The following is a 20,472-nucleotide window of genomic DNA, read 5'->3' as shown; positions in this document are numbered from 1 at the left end:
CATTTCATCTGTGAACAGAGATAAAATGTGTCAGGAGTTACCGGGTCATGAACAAACAGAAAGAGGGAGAAACAGAGACAGAGATCTTTTTTTTAAAAGAATGACATCATCCTAAAATAGCATTACTTTCCTGTAGCTAAACCTGTCTGTCATTTGAGGAAGATTCAAGCCTATATAAGATAATGTTTTATCTTAATCATTATCTGATAAAAAAAAAAACAACCTCACATTACCGCAGCATTGACTTTATTTATTTTACTCAGACTCACAATATTTCCTATGTAAGGATTTTATCTTATCTTAATCCTATCTTCTATAGTTTTGTCAGTATTTTTTGCAATATTGAATAAGAGCATTGCTGCTAAATTACCTGTTCAAATGTAGAACTTTATCATTTCCCATGATATAACTATTACTTTCCTAAAAAATCACTAACATCTACATACATGCTTATTACTCGTAAAAATGAATCAAGAATGAACTGGAAAGCTTCATTATTTGAATCATGAAGCAATTATTTGTCTAATTTATTTTTTAATTTATTTTCTACAAACAGATGGATGTGCAAGTATTATATCCTCCTTAATGCAGGCTTGGGTGATGTTGAAGTAATGTGTGAATACTGGGAGTGTAGAGCAGCTGTGTGTACTCACTGTCTCTGGGCACACAGCTGACACTCATTTGCATAAGTGTTTCCATCGCTGCCACATACAGGAGAGAGGTTCAAAGGACACGCCACAATCTCTGCCGTGTCAGGACAAGTAGGCTGGCAGAAAGGTAAACATTTGTCATTTATATTCTATAATAGATACAATAATACTAACAACATTTCAGCAACAAAGCTGTAGCTTCAGTTAAAACGAATCCAATCCCTGAAAGTACTCAAATATAAAGTTTCTATTTAAAAATATGTCACCTTTCTCATGAGTCCAGACCTCTCTTCTGCACCTTAAAAAAACCCAAAGAAAACTTTAAAAAAAAAAAATATTAAAAATAGTTCATATAATAGTCAAGAAATAAAGAAAGGCCAAAAAAATAATTTGGTCTTCAAAGAAGTAACTACACTGATTCAAACTGTGCACTAGAATGAGAAACTACTACTGCTGTATTGTTAATATGTAAAATGTTCACTAAGTGTATGAGTGCATAGAATTTAATAACTAAAGTAAAACTGACACACCTGACATAACAGCCCCATATTGCAAAATGCGTATGCATATGTAACCAAGTATTCTGTATTTCCTATTTATAATGAAGTCAACTTAACTATACTTTACAGAGATATTTTGTCTGTGACATTTGACTGTTGTTTTTGGTGATCAGTGTTGAAGCATAAACCCTTCAACTCAGTGTTGTAAAACAATAAAACTTCATTATGTCAGTGTGCTTCTACAACTGCAGCTGCTCCCCAAACTAACTAACCCCGATCTAACACAAATATAATTTCACTTAAAAGTACCCCACATACAGAAGAATGATTGTTTGTTTAGAATAGAGGGCTTTTCTTTGTTACCTGCAGTCATACAGATGAGCAGAAGTCCCAGAAAAACAACTCTCCCGGTCATGATGTTGGTGGATGAATAACTCGGAGTGACAGGAACCCGTGAGTATGCTTCTCTTTTTAAAGGCAAATAAAATGTGTGTGTGGTGGGTGTGTATACGTGTGTGGGAACACAGCAGATGAAAATGGACACACAGACGCATGAAATCTCTAGAAACTTAGTCACCAGCACACATTAACCCACACACCCAAACATAAACTGATCTTTTGTTCATCCAGTAGCTACAAACTTCCATGTGACAAGCCCACCCTTTTTTTCTTTTTTTAATCTAGCACACAGGTACTGTGAAAGCAAAGTCAAAGTAATCACATCGTGAACCTTTTTTTTTGAAAATGTATGAATTTATTAATGTAAAGAATAACTATACATAATGGGTAACAACCACAAACGGCCATAATACTTAAAAATGTAAACAAATAATAATATTGAGCATGAGAAGAGAAAAATCCCTACCTTAGTACTGTCTCGCTCTCTCGTTAACTTGCTACTATCTCTGCTTTTGACTATTTCACTCATTTCTCACGATCACATGTAAGCCTTTGTTCTCTATTTCAAGTTTCAAACAAATCGTTTTATGCAGTGGATTAACTTTGTTTTGTCTGTATTCCAGTGCAGAGATTTGTTTTTACATGTCTCTTTTGCCATGATTTCCACTTTAAAATAGTTGAAATAAAAGACTATACTAAACCTATAAAGTGCTCAAATTTAAAACAGGGGTTTGGTGGGATGGGGATCAGACCCTTGGTGTTGGTAACAGAGTCAGCCCCAGAGCAGTTATCCCCGAGATATTGGAACCCCCTTCCGAGATTCCGCGTGAAACAGAGCACCTGTTATCACCTTAAAGCCTGGATTGGACTTCTGAACTATAAAGCATTACAAGCAAAAGTATTAATTGACATGGTCCTCGATTTTAGCCTGGCTTACTGACTAGCTCTTATAAACAAAATATCTCAACAGCTTGTCCTATATTAGAGCTACTGACAGCACAGATACCTTCAGTGTGGCAGTTTATGGACGTGGACAGAGTAGAATTTGGCAACATGACCAGAGGATAGAAAGAACTTGCAGTCTAAATAAGACTGAATGAGAGCACAAGTTTGTTTCACGCTGTTGACAATGAGAATAGGAGGATTTTGACTGAGCTGATGGATAAAAGCACAACACAAACTTTAAAAAACATTTGCCTCCTCCAGATTATGCTGGTTGGTTAAGGATACATATTCATCTTCATTTGGCACAGATACTGTTTGTTCACTCCACTGGTAACATCTTTTTTTTCGACTTGACGTCACAAAATTGCTACTGTACATAATATCCACATCGGCACTGGCTCAGGTCTGAAAAGCTTCTGTGGTACCCTCGCACTGATGTTTATAAAAGCACATCCTGGTCACACTCAGATCTGGCGGCATGCTTCGGTACACAGAAAAAAGGCCGGACAGTCCAGGTGTGTGGCCCATTGGAAAGCATGCACTATATATTTCCATTTGACTTTCAAAAATTCTTCAGTAATCCTTAGCCCTCCTTTGTCCGAACAGGACAGAGTGAGTAACAACAAGCCAGCATAGCAGACTGTACATCTTGTGCATATAACAAAGAACCACAAGATTTTTTTTTTTGTTGTTGTTGTTTTTTCACGATGAAGGACACACTTTAAAACAAAACAGTCAAGTTTCTCTATACACACAAAGAAATTGGGCTTTTTTTGTGCTTTGATGCATGTTGGTATCTGTCTTATACATTCCTTGGCAGCCTACATACATTGTTGTTTTAATGGAGTGCTCAAATTTCTGTCTCCACCAGTTTAGGCACTATGCTGGACAATGTCAAGGACACCAAGTACGACAAATAAAAACAAAACAACTTGGTTAGCAGTTCTTAATTGTTATTCGAAGAAAAGTAACTCTGTCAAGGTTATGTTTGCCTGGAGGAATTAAATTACCTTTAAAAATGTAATTAGTAAAAATTACTATGCTGATGATTGCACATTTGTGACTGAAAGTGGATTGTAAAAGCTTTTTTTTTAACCATCATTTGATATAGAAAAAAATCCCCCAAACTGCGCTTGGTAATGAAAAGAAATCTAGAAAGGTTTGACCCTGAATAAAAAAGCAGTCAGTCTGTTTTTAACCAGGTTAAAAAGGTTGAACAGATTTAACAGCTGGCAGTGACTGATCCAAATTTGTTTTTGTTTTTTTATATCATCCTGATTTCTCCATACAGGCAAATATATAAACACCCTCACTGACCACAGCCAACTACTTTAGGAAAGGGGTTTAAAACTGAGAGATCTTCTGCCGTCCCCTGGGTCTTGCCCATTGAGTGGGTAGCTAGGCTACACATGCTTTCCAGTCTAATACAGCATTAAAATTCTGCTGTCAGTTCAAGTGTTCTGAGTCTTTCCTTTCTTTCTGTCAATCTAGTGAAGGAGAAGCACCTGTCTCCTACCCTCACAGAAATATCTCGTCATCTTAAACATAATTATATATATATTTCTTGCATTGATTTGCATTGAGCTTTCATTGTTTCAGTGTCTGTCACAATACCTGCAGTCTCTGCCTTTTCAAGAGGCTGTGCATTGAAATGCAGGTCCACTGAGAAATGATGACAATTGAAAAAGACTAAAAAGTAGAAAAAAAAAATGAACGCAGTCTGTCTCCCCAGAGTTTAGTGGTCCATCTTTTCTCGGTCGTGGGGAGGGTGGGCGAAGCATTGCAACTCCCACAGATGGTATGTTGTGGAATCAGACACAGCTCTCCCTGGTCTTGTTGTCTGTGAGAAAAGAGTTCAGCTGGGAAATGTCCACTACAACAGCGTCCCGCTTGCTCAGATGGACATCTTTCAAGTGGTCCTCGTCACTTTGGTCCTTGGCAAAATTTACAAACACCTGGAAAAGGAGGGCGAAGAAGAGGAAAAACAAATGAGCGTGCTTAAATTGAAGTTGGATGTTCATAATGATTGTTTGTAAGTTTGCTTACTTGGTCTAAAGTGGTCTGAGAAACAGAGTAGTCCTCTATGCTGAGAGCCTCTTTGTTCTTTGAGAGCAGGGAGAAGATTCGGGCGAGAGAGGTGAGGGATGAGGGAAGCTGGTACTGGAGCATGTTGCGGTGCTTCTCCTTCAACGTGCTCCCTGGTAGCTCCCTTTCTATGAAGTCCATTACTGGCCTAAGGTCTGGGTCTGGTCCCGCCACCCGTAGGATGATTGTGTAGCCATCTCCAAATCTAACAAGTATATTAAATATATATACATTCAGTTTTTTTTCCCTGCTATGGGGCTGAAGACCAGTCTTTCCTTCATATGAATCATTACTGCAGCTGACAGAAATACAGAATCAGGATTGCTGCCATATATAGTCATAAACATAAAATAATACCATTAATCTTGCTAAAAGTGTAAAACGACTTTTTGTGAGCTACAATGTTGTGAGAGGTGATTTTTTTTTTTTTGTGGTCTGACCTGTTTTTGAGATGCTGCACGCTGCCCAGACAGCGGAACCTGCCGTTGACCATGATGGCCATCCTGGTGCAAAGAGCTTCACACTCCTCCATACTATTACAAAACACATAAGAAAAATATTCATAAGGGGGAAATTAGGAAAAAAAAAAAGAAAGAAAAAGAAAGAATGCCCAGGTAAACAAACACATGGACCGGAAGGGCCTGTCGAACCTGTGAGAGGTCAGGACTACAGATCGCCCCTCTTTGATGATGCTCAGGATGGCGTTCCAGAGAGCACGACGTGCCTTGGGGTCCATGCCTGTAGTTGGTTCATCCTGCGAACATGTAAGAGCAGGTACTCAGCTGCTGCTACACAATCATATTTACGAGACAGTTCACTGACTTTAGGAGCTTTAACATTCAGCAATGCTTTATTATTATTATATTATTATTATTATTAGTTTCACTGACCAGAAACACAACAGGTGGTCCTCCTATTAGAGCAATAGCAGTAGACAGTTTCCTCATATTTCCTCCACTGTAGCTGCCAGCTGCCTTGTCCACATACTTCATCAAACCCAGTTTACGGATGCCCCAGTCTGCCACCTAGTGGAGGGTTAGAGTTTTGCGTGTGTTAAACTGTCTTCTGGCTTAAACATGACACATCATGGCTGAAAGTGTTATCATTATCAGGTAAAGTGTCTAGTTGAAATATAAAATAGGGAAAAAAACCCAAACAAACAACAACACTGCACAAGTAGAATTATAGGTGTAGTTTACGTGTAAAAGGCAAATATGTATCACGTGCGTATGCTTGTTGCTGACCTCACAGACTTCCTTCTCGGGCACTCCTCTCAGGATAGCATAAAACTCGAGATGCTCTCTGCCAGTCAGTAGGTCATTGATAGCATCAAACTGAGGACAGTAGCCCATGTTCTGATGGACTTCATCTATCTCTGTGGTTACACTGCAGTAAGAGAAAATAGATTAAAGTGGGTTTTTTAAGTGATATGAAGAAAGAAAAAGAAACCTGAAATGTAACACCTTTTCATGAATTAAGTAGTGTTGTAATCTACATAGTGTCGTATGATATGACGTCTTTTCTTGTCTCTCACCTCTTGCCAGCCAGGTAGGCCTCGCCACTTGTTACCACAGAATCTCCTGTCAGCATTTTGAAGGTGCTGGTTTTTCCTGCTCCATTCACCCCCAGCAAACCAAAACACTGCAGGAAAGAGGAAGAATATATTCTACTTAATATTTCACATTCAAAATGCCATTTGCTAATCCTTAACTGAAAAAGAAATTACTCATCCTCGTATGTATAAAAGCTAAAAGACAGCAATACCTCTCCAGGAGGGATGCCAACACACAGCCGGTCCACTGCTGGCTTCTGTTTACGCTTGTAAATCTTGGTGAGCTGTCTGAGCTCCAGGATGTCTGACTGTCCTCCACCGCTGAGGATCCGCTGTCGCTCTCTTGCCACATCCTCATCTTCCTCTCCGATGGGCTTCAGATGACTAGTGGATGACCTGAAAGTTACGGAGGAAAGGAGTTAAGTCTGAGTGTTGTGATATGGAGAACAAAGTTTAATGCATTTAAAACAGAATAATCACATGTATGTAATAAGTTTCCCCCACCTGGCCTTGAAGCAGAAGTGATACTGAATGAGGATGGTTATACAGAAGAAGACAACACCCTCAATGGCCATTGCAAACAAGTTCTTTCCAACCATGTCCCAGGCCAGAGGAGAGCGGAACCGGTTTTCACCTACAATAGGACATACATTTTAGGAACAAACACTTATTTTTCGTACCTTGTCAAAAACTAATAAGAACACATTTATTGCTGTAGTTAACAACTGCCTGCTGTGTTTACCGAATCTCTCCAGAGCATCAGCCATTGCTTGATTCTTCACCATGTCAATAAGTCCTCTTCCCAAGCAGAAGTGAGGGAAGATGAGGAACACATTCTTCAGGATATCATTAATGCCACCGATTTCCTGAAGGAGGAATGAAGGCAGCATTTAGCCAAGAAAGGTTGAAAATTCAATGTCAGTCATTCAAAAACCTGCAACTCTAGATATTTTTGAGTAATTCCTTACAAATTTACAAGTCTCCTGCTACTAATAACTGCTTACATTGCTTCCAAACAGCTCGAGAACAAATGTGGACACGCTGCCGTTGATTCCTATCAGTATGTTGACGCTAGTAAGAACCACGTAGGCTGTGCTGGGTATTTTAAAGAAAAATGAAGCTGGGTACATCAGAGGGGTGATTGACCATCTGAAAAAAGACACAAACAGAATTTTATATGAAAACAGGTTAAAGATAAACAAAAACGGAAAGAGACAAAGAAATTGTGTTTGTGCCTAATTTACCCATATAGTAGCAGCAGCAGAGCCAGCACAGGCAGATTGGTGGAGGAGACGTAGGCGTCTTGTTGGAAACACACAAAGATGATGATCACCAGTGTGGCGGGAACGATGTAGTTACACTGCAAATGGGATAAAAAAATGTAATTTCAATAAGCTAGATGTTCTATCACGACTGTGGTTTTCAAGTCTTTTTCAAGTCTTGAGCCAAATGAACCTTAAGTTTAGAAAAACTAAAATGACTTACCATATCCCAGACAAAGTTGGCCAGCCAGTAGAGGAAGGGTTGTACTCCACTAATGAACTGCATGTGTTTAGCCTTGTTCACTCTCTCTTGGATGAGAAAGACCACAAAACTGGCGGGCACAAAGGACATGGCGAAGATGACGCAAATGGACACGAGCACGTCCACCGATGTTGTCATCCTGGAAAAGAAATAACAAAAGACACAACGGGAGTAAGGAGAGGCCAAAGAGATAGTTAAACCTTTGAATTCAGCACTGTAGTCACTTTAATACTCACAACGCGACTTGTGAGAGCTGCTCCTTGGTGAGGTTGAGTGGATGATTGTAGGCAGTGATGCCAAACTTTGTGGGGTCTTTTCCACCTGGCAGACTCACCCGTAGAATGGCGTTGTTCATCACATTGAGGAAGGAACCAATGCTGTGCCAGCCTTTGTTGTTAAACCAAATCTGCATTAAGAGAGGCAATTGTGAGAGTTTCACTTGCTGTAACATTAGAGACTAAATAAAAGGAGCTTAGACATAAAACAGCAGCTTGGAGATCAGCTAAGTGTTACAAGTCTGTAAGAGTAAAGAATTATTATTTTTTTAATACTATAAAAGTCTACAGCACTCATTTATTTTACCCCCTCTTGAGCACTTATTATCTTTCCACAGTCAAAGTAGCACTTAAAAAACCCCACTTAGGTTCTAATGTTATAGTGCATTTGCTGTTATTTTGGACACCAAATAGTGCCAGACACCATTTGCATTTAAAATGTGAAAGTACAAGTACAAGAAAAATACACATTACTTGGTACTCTGTAAGAAAGAAAACATAGGGCAATAAATCTCACCAATGTGGAGGGGAATCTATGTAATGTTCATTATTTATGACATACTCAACATAAATAGCATGTAGGTTGAGTACTACACATTTTGTGTGCAAGCTGCAGGTTTAACAATGGCATTGTTGAAGGAATTGATCAAGGAGGCTTAACTGTAATGTCCAGAGCCACGTGCTGTTGTATAACTGCTGTCTCGTGTGTGCATGTGTGCGTGTGTGTGCTAACCTTGACGTTATTCTTGGTGTCCAATCCTTGGATGAAAGTGGAAAGACTGTGAAAGAAACGATCTGCTGCAGCTCCCTGGAGAATGGGCGAGGCAGCAGACAGAAGAAGTGAGCCAAGTCTTTTTTAGCACATGTGTAAACTGACACTGCTCAGACTTGTAATAAGATACCATGTTTATCATCAGTACAGCTGTAATTATAACAGCACAGACAGACCCCCTGTAAGAGTCTTATCCCGACAAAATCAAAGCAGGCCATTATGGAACGGTTTATGGATTATGTAGTACATAATGTAATAAAATCTCTTACTCTTTCAAGATGGAAACGTCTCCTCAGCTGAGCAATTGCCCGATCAGTTTCATCTGCGTGGGCCAGAAATTGTGAACTCCTTGCACCTAATGAGAATCCGCCATATCTGCAATAGATTACAGCCATTTTAATACTTTGAAAGGACACAGCGGAGAAGCACTCACTCAGTATTATCGATTTGTGAAGGAACTAAAGATGCATCATGTCTGTTACTGTACCTGAACTCGTTGACCCAGATCTTGTTCTTCAGGCTGTAAGAAAGAAAAAGAAATTACTCAGTACTTGATAGTTGCTTGAATGAGAACAATTTGCATTAAAAAAAAATCAAGGTAAATAATAATAACATGTCAGAGGAGTGTTACCTCTTGCCAATGATCTGAGCGTAGGTCTTAACCAGATAGTCTGAAACGTTTCTGCCTGTCAAATTCTGCAGAGTGTCTGTCTCACTGAGCTTCATCTGGATACAAAAACAGACAAATCAGTTATTTCGTGTTCATTATTCATCTAGTTGGTTGCTCACACTTATTATATGACTTTTGTTTTAACTGGTTTTAGATTATATTTGCCATCTCAATTTCAATTATTTATTTATACAGAGCCAAATCACAACAACAGTCGCCTCAAGGTAATTTATGTTGTAAAGTAAAGACCCTAGAATAATACAAAGAAAACTGAGAAAATATAATCATATGACCCCCTATGAGCAAGTGCTTTGGTAACAATGAGAAGGAAAGATCTCTAACCTGTGGTGGTGGAAGCCCCCCAGCTCCAGATGGACACTCGGGCAGCATCCTCTTGCGCCCTTCGCAGCTGCACTCACACAATGGAGACGGATTCTGCATGGTCCAATTTCCTTTGTCAAACATGTCCTTCACACTTTGAGAGACTTGAGGGACCGACCACTCATCTTGAACTGCAGTGCAGGGAATGTCCCTGGAGCATAAAGAGGGCGCTCATATTAAAATCTCCAATTTGTCCATATGCATTGAGCATTCTTCCTGAAATTCTGACTGATTTTTACACGATCTATAATATAGATCTAAATATTTTTCCTAAATGTAAGTTAACTCACGGTATTGGCTGTACTTCCATGCAGCGTGTTCCAAAGCCAGGTTCTGCTGTCAGAGCTCCAAGCAGATTGTTGGTATGAGGGTCTTCAGGCATGTCATTACTTCAAAGGCACAAACAAAACGCATTCCTTTTAATAACACATGCCATTTTAAACTATCTCTAAAAGTAGGAGAAATACATGTTAAAAGAACATCGCCACAAAATTCTACTTAGCATTTACAGCTTTGGTAAGAACACTAAAGGATAGGCAGCGTTATGTAACGTTTTACATCTTTAATGGGCTGAGGAAAATGGGCTATTTTGCAAAACAATGGATTAAAGTTCTTTGCAGACAGATTTTATCTTACCTGATGAAGGTAAACTGTTCTCCATACATGCCAGGATCCAGAGCCAGGCTGGGGTACTTTCCAAATGGAGGAACGATCAGGCTGAAGACCAAGGCAATACACACAAACACTGCCGGAAGCACAATCTGAAAGATAACAGCACTGATGTTAAAAGAGAAAAATACAGCTATTATTTTATAGAATCAGAATCAGCACCAGAAAGACTTTTATTTATCCCCAAGGGGCAATTAAGTTAGTAGTTAGGAAGAGCCTCATGATTGAGCGAGGCATAAACATTCATATAATGGCTAACAGTGTGTGTAGAGCCCATATATGTGGGTTTAATGCCAGTATACCTGGGCAAAAAAGCCCTTCCTAGAGCGTCGAGCATAGAGGAATCGTTTCCACAGTAGTGCTACAAACTGCTGTCTCTTCAGACTCCAGCCTTTCACTTGGTATGACCCTTTGCCATCTGTTCCACTAAGCCAGTCGGTCTCACGGGATTCTGAACACAGACAACATGATACCCATCAGCAAAACTGCAGTGTGACAACATGGAAACATAACTTGTGACACATGGATTGCAATAACTTAATGTCTGCAAATTTGTAATTTTGTTTATATTTATATATCTGGTAAAATGAAACTTTAGGTACAAGCATAGGCTGAAAGATTTGATGAATGATAGCAAAAAAGATCTTTGCTATCACTGCACTTCATGCTGGGTAATCCATTTCTACCTGGGTCACCTTCAGAGTCATTGAAATCAAAGTCATCCTCAGTGAAGGGTTTCAGGCAGCTCTGGTGATCTCCGAACGCATGACGACGACGGGTTCTGGTGGGCACGACTCCATCTGCAGCCACATGAGAATCAGTGAGCTAAGCTAAACTATTTAAATTCCATTGTTTTGTCTTCTCTATGTTCCCTGATGCTTCCTATTTAAGACTCAGTGTACACAGCATTTAATTTCTAATTATTTCATCTAATGTTTACCAACAAATGGTGTTATAATGTAGATTGCATAGGAGACGTTAGGTGTGGAAATGTTGGAATACATATCCCAGATTTACCTGAGAGCTCAACTGAATCCACTCCACTGTCCTCAGCCACTTTCAAGAAAATCTGAAGAGTTAGAGGGAAATAAATTAAAATACTGGCTAAGGTGAAAACAGACTGCAAAAAATAATGCAAATGACATATAAATATGTAAAAAAGTTAACTCCAACCAAATGAAAATGTAGTATCTTACTTCTTCTAGGGTGGTATCAGATATTCCATAACTTGAGATTCCCAAGTCAGTCAGTCGGTCATCAAGCTCATGAAAGAGCTCCACAAAGGCACCATCTTTTGCAGCCTGGTAGGGCAAGACATAGGCGAGTTCATGGCCGAGATCCTCCACCAGGCGAGCCTCAGGGACATGCTTGAAAATCACATTGGAAATGAGGGAGACATCTATGGGGAAGAAGAAGCAGAGAGAGTGAGAAGTTAGTAAACGGACAGAGGTCATTTTACATTACAGCTTTCCTTTTTGGAGCTCAAACTGATAATGTGGGCTTAATTTTATAAGAAAGACAGCCACTTTGTTATTGATTCTTACCAATAGTAGTGGTTTCACTTTCTGGTTCACTGCCAAGACCAGCATCTGAACTGCTTTCTGATACATTGTCCTCCTGTTTAAAAGACAAGACAATGTTAAGAGGGAAGAAAAAGACTAAATCAGTTGTCCTTCATTAGCAATCAGCATGTATATTTTCTATTTTACTATAGTAGAGTATATTTCTGTATTAATGATACAGAAAGTTTTTTTTTTCTTCATTTGAAAAAGCTTAATATTGCTTTTTACATTTCTTGTACCTTTTCTGTTTTCTTGCTATAGGAGACTGTGCTGGCAGAATTCCTGCATGACTGTAGTGTCAAGTCATAGTCTCTCTTGACCAGGGTCAGGTAGTAGCCTGTCCCCAAGTGGGTCTTCAGGAAAAGAGAGGAGCCTACGCAACACAGCTTCCCGTGCGAAATGATGGCAATGCGGTCACCCAGGATGTCAGCCTCGTCCATGTGATGAGTGGACAGGATGATAGTGCGGCCTAAGAATAGAAAAGAATGAATTTGGCATTTCATTCTTGGGGGTGGATTTCTTGACTCAAATTCTATGTAAAACTACAAAAATAACAAGCTAAGACAATATCAGATCTAGTTACCTTGTCTGTATTTGAGCAAGAGATCCCAGATGCCCCTGCGTGCGTAGGGATCAACACCAGCTGTGGGTTCATCCAGAATCACAACCTTTGAACCACCAACAAAAGCCAAGGCCACTGACAGCTTCCTCTGCATCCCACCTAAAAAGACATCAAGAAATAAAAGTCAGAGACAGACTTTCTGTAGAAGCGTTAAACAGAAAATCCCTTTGCACAACCTGCCCACTGAAATAAATCAAATTTAAACTGACCGGACAGGGTGCTTGTGCGAGACTTTCGTTTGTGAGGCAGTCCAACATCATTCACAATTTGTTCCATTTCCGCCTTCACCTTCTCCTCTGAAAGACCCTTCAGGCGGGCGTAGAACCAGATGTGTTCCTCGACTGTCAACCTGCATTACAGCAAGCAACAGTTCACTTAACAGCCAAAGCACAAAAGACTCAAAGTTTCCACAAAAGTCTGTCCCCCAGTAACGCATACGTACATGCTGAAAAGTACGTTGTGTTGAGGGCATACACCCAGATTCTGCCGGATTGTGCTGAGTTCAGAACGAATGTCTTTGCCGAGAATGTAGGCTGTGCCAGAGGTGGGTGGAAACAGCCCTGTCAGGATTGACCTTGATCAGAAACAAGAAGGAAACACAAAAATACAGTCAGCACTTCAGCTGGGCAAACTTTTAAATCCTTTATCAAGTGTCAAACTCTCAGCTCAGCAAAACTTAGGAGTACTGTAGACAACATGTGCACTATCTTACATAGTTGTGGTTTTGCCAGCTCCATTGTGTCCGAGGAAGGAGGTGATCTGTCCCTCATAGAATCTCAGGGACAGGCCATCCACGGCCAGTTTGTTTCCATGGCTGTAGATCTTCACGAGATTCTCAATGTAAACACCTGGCTCTATGTGGCTTGGCTCTTCCTCAATGCAGACAGCTGCAAATCAGACACAAAAAAACAGCATAATTTATCCTGGTATGCCATCCAAACTTTAAGTAGTTTAAAGTGAAGATGTGTTGTATATCTAAAAATTACGATAATGATGATTATGATATGTACCATCAGCGTTACCCTTCTTTGACAGAGGGGTGGAGATGTTCTTGTTCTCTTTTTCTCCACACCAATATGTCCTAGTGAAGGGAAAATACCAGGGCCTAGGGATCCCATACTGACCTGTAACAGAATGTATTGCTTGTCAAATAATTCATATTGCTCATGTGCAATTTGTCCGCTAAAGGGAAAAATACCCAAACTGCAAAGTTTTTGCACAACTCACCAGGGAAAACAGCTTCAATGTACCAGGTCATTATTCCGTACAACACAGCGTCAAACAGCATGAGGCAGATGGAGGTGGTCAGGTTGTAGCTGTCTTCCTCTAGAGGGCTGGCAAGTAGGTTTGACCACTGTATTCCCACTCCTTGCTCCTCAAAGAGGGCAAAGTACTCACATCCAAAACCGAAAGCCACAGGAGAAAGGAGACTCTGTGAAAATGAAAGAGCATTCAAATTTTAGGACAGAAAATTATGCCTGCATACAGCAAGCTTGTTTTTAATCACTATATTCAAACATAGAAGTAATATTTTAAGACAAAGGCACGAGGAAAGAGTACAAAATGCAAACGAATCATGTTTGTATTCATAAGTGTGTAATTAAATCTATTCAACACACCACAACAATTTTTGCTCCAAAGCCCACGTAGTCCTGCCAGGCAACACAAAGCACGTAGGGCAGGTAGAGAGTGAAGTATATAATGCCACCGCAGGCGGCTGCCAAGTTGGCACGAGAAAACAGCGTGCTGATGAGAAAGCACTGCATGATGGTAACTACGCCAAACGATCCCAGGAAGAGAAACACAACGCCGGAGTCACTGTAAGGCAGCAGGTTACCCATCTGAGAAGGACGTCAGACAAAAGAGACAGGGAGAGAAAAGAATGATGTCAGTTGTTTTCCACCTTTTAATTAAATTTGGAGACAACATGGAAAAAGAGTGACTTAATTGTGCTGAGTATGAACATCTGCAATGATCAGTGCGAGCATGTTCACTTGTTTTCTATAATTTGCTGACATTCCTTCATGGTGACATATTGGGCATACGTGTGTGTGCCTGTGGCTGCACCAACCTTCAATAACATCACCAACAACCCAGCGCTGATCAGCAGGGGGATTAAACTGCTGATGAACCAGCTGAGCCAAAGGGTGCCATTGTTCAGTCCCATGATTCTCATGGTCTCTTTGAGGCGTGCCTCTTTCTCGTATACCACTCCCTTGATGATGATAGCTACTGAGTACATCCATGCCAAGGTCATGAAAAGAGGCATTGACCGACTCATCACACGCAGGAATCTGAAAAAGCGCATTGAATGTTACACACATATCCTCTGTAGAACTGAAACACATTCTTTTTTTAACCACAGCATTCACTTACATATCATCAACGTAGCAGGGGTAGGGCATCTGCTGAATGTAGATTCCTGTCTTCTGCTTGGTGCCGGTGACAGCTCTGATAATTCCTTGTTCGATTACATCCTGCAGGTAGGAAAACCCACCCCAGACATACCGCAGGTCCTCAAAGGGGTCTGCCCTGGGACCAGGGTCCCAATATCTGCAAAACAAGATGAAAATCAAGAGGGTCAAAGGAAAAGGGAAAATAAATAAAAACCGTCTGGTCAACACGGCCACTTACCCGTCTTTAATCTTGTTTGTTCTCTCCACATTATCGATGTCCATACGGATTTTGTAATTGACATTGGGTGGCAGGTCAGTGCTGTTGTTGTGGGCAATGTCAGGAAACACGATTCCAGCCCAAAACCTCTGGTTATCAAGAAGACCCATGGACTTGTTGACCAATCGCTCCTCATTAGCCACTGGCTCCAGCTTGTCCAGGTTCACACACTGAAGAATTTTGATAAAGAATGGTTTTAATTACAGTTTAGCTAGAAAAAAGGCACTTTTGCAATAACTTTTATCTGAAAATTGTTCATACTGAAGACGCCATCAGCCTGCAGACATCCAGTTCAAGTGTTAAGTCCTTAACAGCTCCAAAACAAACTACTCAGCTCTTACGAATGCTAAAAAAGTTTCAGCTCAAGTAGTCACACAGTTTCTCAGAATTACATTTATTTAAACTGGAAAACAACAATGAACTTTACACCCGATTGCACAAACTCAGGTGCTTTTGTAACCACACCAGGATTGTTTAGCTGATTTGTTGAGAGCTCCTACAGATTAGCTTCAGACTTTTTTAGTTGACAGAAGCAGACTTGTACCAGATCCTCCCACAGCAAGTCTCTACTATGCCAACAGAAAGCTAGAAAGCATAATGAAATGTGGGTGGACAATAACAATTAAAACACACCATATGCTACATATGTATGTCATTTTTGACTGTGTACGGTTGTCCTCGACACAGTTCACAGTGCAAGAAGCTTCACACATCATATGATCTTAAAGGGTGAAACAGTCAGTAGGTCAGTGAGTTGTTTGTGATTTTGCTGAACATGTAATTGACCCTAAGTGAGGCTTTTTAAGTGATTTGTATTGCATTTGTGCATTTAATAACATTATCCGCAGTGGCTAGAGACAACAGGTCAGACAAAACCAGGTCAGATTCACATTGAGATTCACACTAAAATGATCAATTACAGTAATAAAATTATCTATATATGGGAAGTAAATAGCTGTGAGGATCTGAAAGCATTTCAAATGCACTGAACAGTGGAAGATGATGGCAGATTTGTACTGTGATGCCAAAAAATGTGAAATTAGCGGTTATTTTTCTGCATGCATGAACACCTATTCTACAGACACAACTTCAGACTCACGTTATTATGGCTTTAATCCCAAAATCTCAAAAAACATGGCAGCACATGACAGTTTGTTGTGCACTTTTTATTAACACTAACCTCCATGAAACGAGAAATGGTCTGTATGGCGTGGTTGGTTTCATTGAAGACGTCTCTCCAGGTGTAGACCGATCCTGCATGTTTTTTGTTAACTGAGGTCTTAGAGAGGAATGCTGCTATATCTGACACGCGCAACTCAGTCCCACTAAGCTGGGTGTTAAGGAACATAGCGCTGGCATTATTCTGGAGCAGGGTCTGCAAAAAGAAAAAATAACATTTAATAACAAATAAAATCAAAGTAACAATGCTGATTTTGATTAAAAAAAAATTTAAGATGCTGGAAAAGCTGAAAGTTCTTTTTTTTTTTTCATTTAAATTGTCTTTTAACCTTCTTCTTTTTGTGATGCAAAATGCCAAACTGTGAAAAACTCCTGCATGCATTCTTGCTTGTTCAGGCAGTTTATCCCTGACAGCAACTTATCATTAAACTCAAAATGTAATCATTATCAGTAAGTAACATCAAAGTATTTTTACAACCCTTCACCACCAGGTGGTGCTTTATGTAATTCCCACATGAAAATGCTGAACAGATTTCTCAGGCACAGCCATGTTATAAACTACATGTCTTCTTATTGTGATGTATTTTTGAGAACATAATAACAAGTAAACTGACTCCAATAGGATGAATCCAGAACGATGCTCATTAATCGTGGCAGAACAAGTAGTCAACCAAGCACATGTGTGGTTGGTCCGGCTCTTTTCTTATTTGAACGAGAACAAGTGTGGCCTAAATGAGATCAGTTCTTATTTTTGGTTTACGAGCTTTTTTTCCTCAGCTGCCAAATTCTCATTTCGATAGCTTCAAATAAATTCATCAAAAAAATCCCAGAACATAAACACTCTTTGCTATTGAGGTCACATCAGATATATAATTATACATAATTACATTTCAGTAAAGGCGATCCTTTCATGTAAACAGGAAGCACACAAAGCAGACAGTGCTGATGTGTGCCAAAGGAAAATGCCCCTGCACGCACTCACCCTGACCATGTCCATTTCCTCGCTATTCTCCATGAAGTTCCAAATCTTGGGCTTCATCTCCTCCCACATCCCTCCAAGGTCCCTCAGCACACCCAACTCCTGGAAGGTCTTATTAACCTGAAAGACCCACCAAAGATAATTTCATTTAATGGTTCATACACACCTCTAATGGGGATTTTATATGTTAAGCGATAACTATACCTCGTGGATGATCCTCTGTGTTGCTGGAGTGTCTGGTGTATAAAGGATCTTCCCCATGAGAAGGGGCTTCAGAGCTCGCCAGATCATTCTGGAAATGGGACTGGACTCCAGGTTCTTCATCAAATTGTTACAATAAGGAGCTGAAAAATAAAAACAGAGACATTTAAATGGTGAACCTTGTATTTGTAACAACAAAATATTTGACTAACAAACTGTACTATTGGGAAACTAAATTGATAGGTGAGCTCTGGACACTTACTGGAGGAGTTATCGTAAGTGGAGATGGGTTCACTGTCATTATCGTTGCCGTGGTTTCCAAAAAGGGCCTTGTAGTTGTTGTCTTCATACCAGTTGAGAGACTTGATTTTGAGGCCCCCTCCCTCAGGATGTCCACAGACGATACGTGACACGGCCTGGTACATCTGATTTGGAGACCCTGTAGCATTTGCGGTAAGATACAGGATCTCCTTTCGCATATCCTTCCAACTCTTCATGCTGGAAAGCTGTAGTAGAGAGAGGCAGATAGAAATGTCAACATATTGATGATTGCTAGGTGGCAGTAGGTCAAATTAGAGATCTACTTCTCATGTCCTCAAAAAATCGGTTGACAATCTTTGGTTTGTCTACACAAATAGAGATAATGCTCCTGAAAAGACCTATTTTAGACACAAAATATCATCTTAAAATTTTAGAACAATTTTTATGTTTCAGGCAGGAGGCTTTTTTTTTTTTTTTTACCATATTGCCTTTTTACAGTAAAGTAACTGCATATATTTAAGACTGTCACTTTTATTTTTTTTAATTATGCAGATCCACATGGTTGAAATTCATCCTGAATGACAACATGAGTGTGTTTAATGCACCACTGATCACTTCAAGTGTCTTCCCATACGTGTTCGAAGTTGCTCTGCACACATTTCTTCTTCAGGTATTCTCAAATGTCCTGAATGATTAAACAGATAACGAGCAAACTGAAAATAATATGCCCACATCCTTATTTGAAAAAGGATCGTTTGTGACAACAGTAATATAAAATGTTTGAGTGCCTGTGTGTGACGCTGGAGGTGTGAAGATATTGAAGGTTATCATCTCCTCTATGGTTGGTATTCTGGACGTGGAAGTCAAGTGCTGCACTGAGGGGTGGAGACACTTAGCACTTAGCTGTCTGCCTGCCTCAGATAAATTTAACTGGTGTTCCTGGTCTATCATTATGCCTGCGTATGTGTGTGCATGAGGAGAGGTCAGATAAAATGTAACACGTATTTCTGCACGTGACTTGCATGCTACTGCTGAGCGTCTTACATAAAAAGCAGCTGAGATGATGATATTTATCATATTGTACATCTCACATGTGTACGTTTTGTAACAAATAACACAGAACTTGCATTGCATTTCAACAGCAGTTATCTCTGCTAGTTTTCTGCTGCTTATGCATGTGTTTTTAATGTGCACACAGTTAAAGGAAAGCTGACTTTTAAGTTAGATAAACTTTGTGACATTCACTCATCATTCAGTTAAACATTTGTTTGGCATTGGCACAAAATGTAACAAATCTAAAATGACCAAGATTATTTTCTTTTGCATATCCTTCCAGTTTTAATCTCCAGAAAAACTGGAATTATTGTGATGTCAACATACATTTGCATTGTTACATCGAACTGAAGGAAGCAGGGAGTTCATTCTGGTTCACACTGAGGTTACTACAGGTCATCAGACAAGTCCACACTAGTTCACTGTTAAGTTTCCAAACTGGTCATCAGCTACCTACACACGCAATTATGTCACCGACTCGTGACAGAGAAGGATGTCTTTTGTTAAAGTAAAAAAGAAAGAAAACAGACGATAACTTCAGCAATTCCAGCGTCACACACGCACAAAAAAAATCAAGCATTTCAAGTCCACTCAAAGGGGGACTTTTGTGAAAGGAAGGGGGGTACTAGGGCATACGGTAATTTTGAGCTTTGTGCTTTAAGCATGGAGGATGAAGAAATCAGACCCTTTCTTGAAAAAATAAGATAAAAATGTGAAAGAAAGAAAGAAAGAAAGAAAGAAAGAAAGAAAGAAAGAAAGAAAGAAAGAAAGAAAGGAAGAAAGAAACTGAAGACAAACAAACAAACAAACAAGACAGTGTGTGAGAGGCTGCAGCAGGAGGTAGAAATGAGCACAGAAAGCAGAGGAAGGTACAAGAACAAAGAAAGGTTACTATCGGGCGTTCTCGTAACTGGCAAACATCCGCAGGCTCCACAAGTACAGCCCTATTATTCTGACAACTGTTACTGAGTACATGCTCATTGACACAGAAACACACATGCACACACACAAACGCATATAAACACATTCAAGCCAGACAAGTAGAAACGCACACGCCTTTCTGAAATGCCACGCATTCCTGCTTTAGAATAAAAACCACAATTTTCTCTGTCATCTTTGTCACTTAATATCAGCTGCTCCATGTCATTTTTATTCATTTATTTATTCGCTATTTGCCAGGAAAACAAATATTCAACGTAGTTTTCAAACAAAGAGAAACTGAGCCGTAATTTAAAGACCTGTTGCGTCCTACATTTGCACTCGCTGAGCTCGTTTTGTATGCGGTCGCTTTGCAGCTGATCCTGCAGCCACATCAAATGGTCACATGCTTTCCTGCTCTGTCATGTACAAAGAACTGTGGGTGATGATTTCTGCCAGTATGTGCCTGTCTGTAGTGCTGACTGGGTGCATATCAGAGTCTTTTAGGAAGTTTTGTTTTGTGGCTGTCAAAATACATTAAAAAAATATCAGGCTGTGCATATGTGTATGTGTGTGTGTGTGTATTTAACACTGCATGTAGC

General features: G+C 39.9%; 1 protein-coding gene across 3 annotated transcripts in view; it reads right to left on the bottom strand.

The window, feature by feature from the left end:
- Positions 1-2,222: 2,222 nt before the first annotated feature.
- Positions 2,223-20,472, bottom strand: part of LOC120716918 (phospholipid-transporting ATPase ABCA1-like) — a 35,248-nt gene continuing 16,998 nt past the window's right edge. For 2 of the 3 annotated variants that reach the window (XM_040004624.1, XM_040004625.1), the window contains exons 9-49: positions 17,901-18,144; positions 17,642-17,781; positions 17,441-17,557; positions 16,460-16,654; positions 15,241-15,449; positions 14,983-15,159; positions 14,678-14,900; positions 14,226-14,447; positions 13,834-14,038; positions 13,617-13,730; positions 13,319-13,493; positions 13,049-13,180; positions 12,816-12,955; positions 12,568-12,705; positions 12,224-12,453; positions 11,967-12,039; positions 11,619-11,821; positions 11,440-11,491; positions 11,109-11,222; positions 10,725-10,873; positions 10,390-10,514; positions 10,044-10,142; positions 9,715-9,904; positions 9,334-9,428; positions 9,190-9,222; positions 8,972-9,077; positions 8,664-8,738; positions 7,892-8,061; positions 7,617-7,794; positions 7,376-7,491; positions 7,136-7,280; positions 6,874-6,997; positions 6,636-6,765; positions 6,344-6,527; positions 6,114-6,220; positions 5,824-5,965; positions 5,470-5,604; positions 5,230-5,333; positions 5,020-5,112; positions 4,541-4,784; positions 2,223-4,449 (exon numbers count right to left, since the gene is read on the bottom strand). In XM_040004624.1, the coding sequence (XP_039860558.1) occupies positions 4,306-4,449; positions 4,541-4,784; positions 5,020-5,112; positions 5,230-5,333; positions 5,470-5,604; positions 5,824-5,965; positions 6,114-6,220; positions 6,344-6,527; positions 6,636-6,765; positions 6,874-6,997; positions 7,136-7,280; positions 7,376-7,491; positions 7,617-7,794; positions 7,892-8,061; positions 8,664-8,738; positions 8,972-9,077; positions 9,190-9,222; positions 9,334-9,428; positions 9,715-9,904; positions 10,044-10,142; positions 10,390-10,514; positions 10,725-10,873; positions 11,109-11,222; positions 11,440-11,491; positions 11,619-11,821; positions 11,967-12,039; positions 12,224-12,453; positions 12,568-12,705; positions 12,816-12,955; positions 13,049-13,180; positions 13,319-13,493; positions 13,617-13,730; positions 13,834-14,038; positions 14,226-14,447; positions 14,678-14,900; positions 14,983-15,159; positions 15,241-15,449; positions 16,460-16,654; positions 17,441-17,557; positions 17,642-17,781; positions 17,901-18,144 (5,991 nt within the window). In that variant the 3' untranslated portion in view covers positions 2,223-4,305. The remainder of the gene's footprint in view (positions 4,450-4,540; positions 4,785-5,019; positions 5,113-5,229; positions 5,334-5,469; positions 5,605-5,823; positions 5,966-6,113; positions 6,221-6,343; positions 6,528-6,635; positions 6,766-6,873; positions 6,998-7,135; positions 7,281-7,375; positions 7,492-7,616; positions 7,795-7,891; positions 8,062-8,663; positions 8,739-8,971; positions 9,078-9,189; positions 9,223-9,333; positions 9,429-9,714; positions 9,905-10,043; positions 10,143-10,389; positions 10,515-10,724; positions 10,874-11,108; positions 11,223-11,439; positions 11,492-11,618; positions 11,822-11,966; positions 12,040-12,223; positions 12,454-12,567; positions 12,706-12,815; positions 12,956-13,048; positions 13,181-13,318; positions 13,494-13,616; positions 13,731-13,833; positions 14,039-14,225; positions 14,448-14,677; positions 14,901-14,982; positions 15,160-15,240; positions 15,450-16,459; positions 16,655-17,440; positions 17,558-17,641; positions 17,782-17,900; positions 18,145-20,472) is intronic. The other variant, XM_040004626.1, reaches the window with a different exon arrangement.

The sequence above is a fragment of the Simochromis diagramma genome, unplaced genomic scaffold (assembly GCF_900408965.1).
Source record: "Simochromis diagramma unplaced genomic scaffold, fSimDia1.1 OVJJ01000487.1, whole genome shotgun sequence".
NCBI lineage: Eukaryota > Metazoa > Chordata > Actinopteri > Cichliformes > Cichlidae > Simochromis > Simochromis diagramma.
This window is presented reverse-complemented; position numbering and strand designations above follow the sequence as displayed.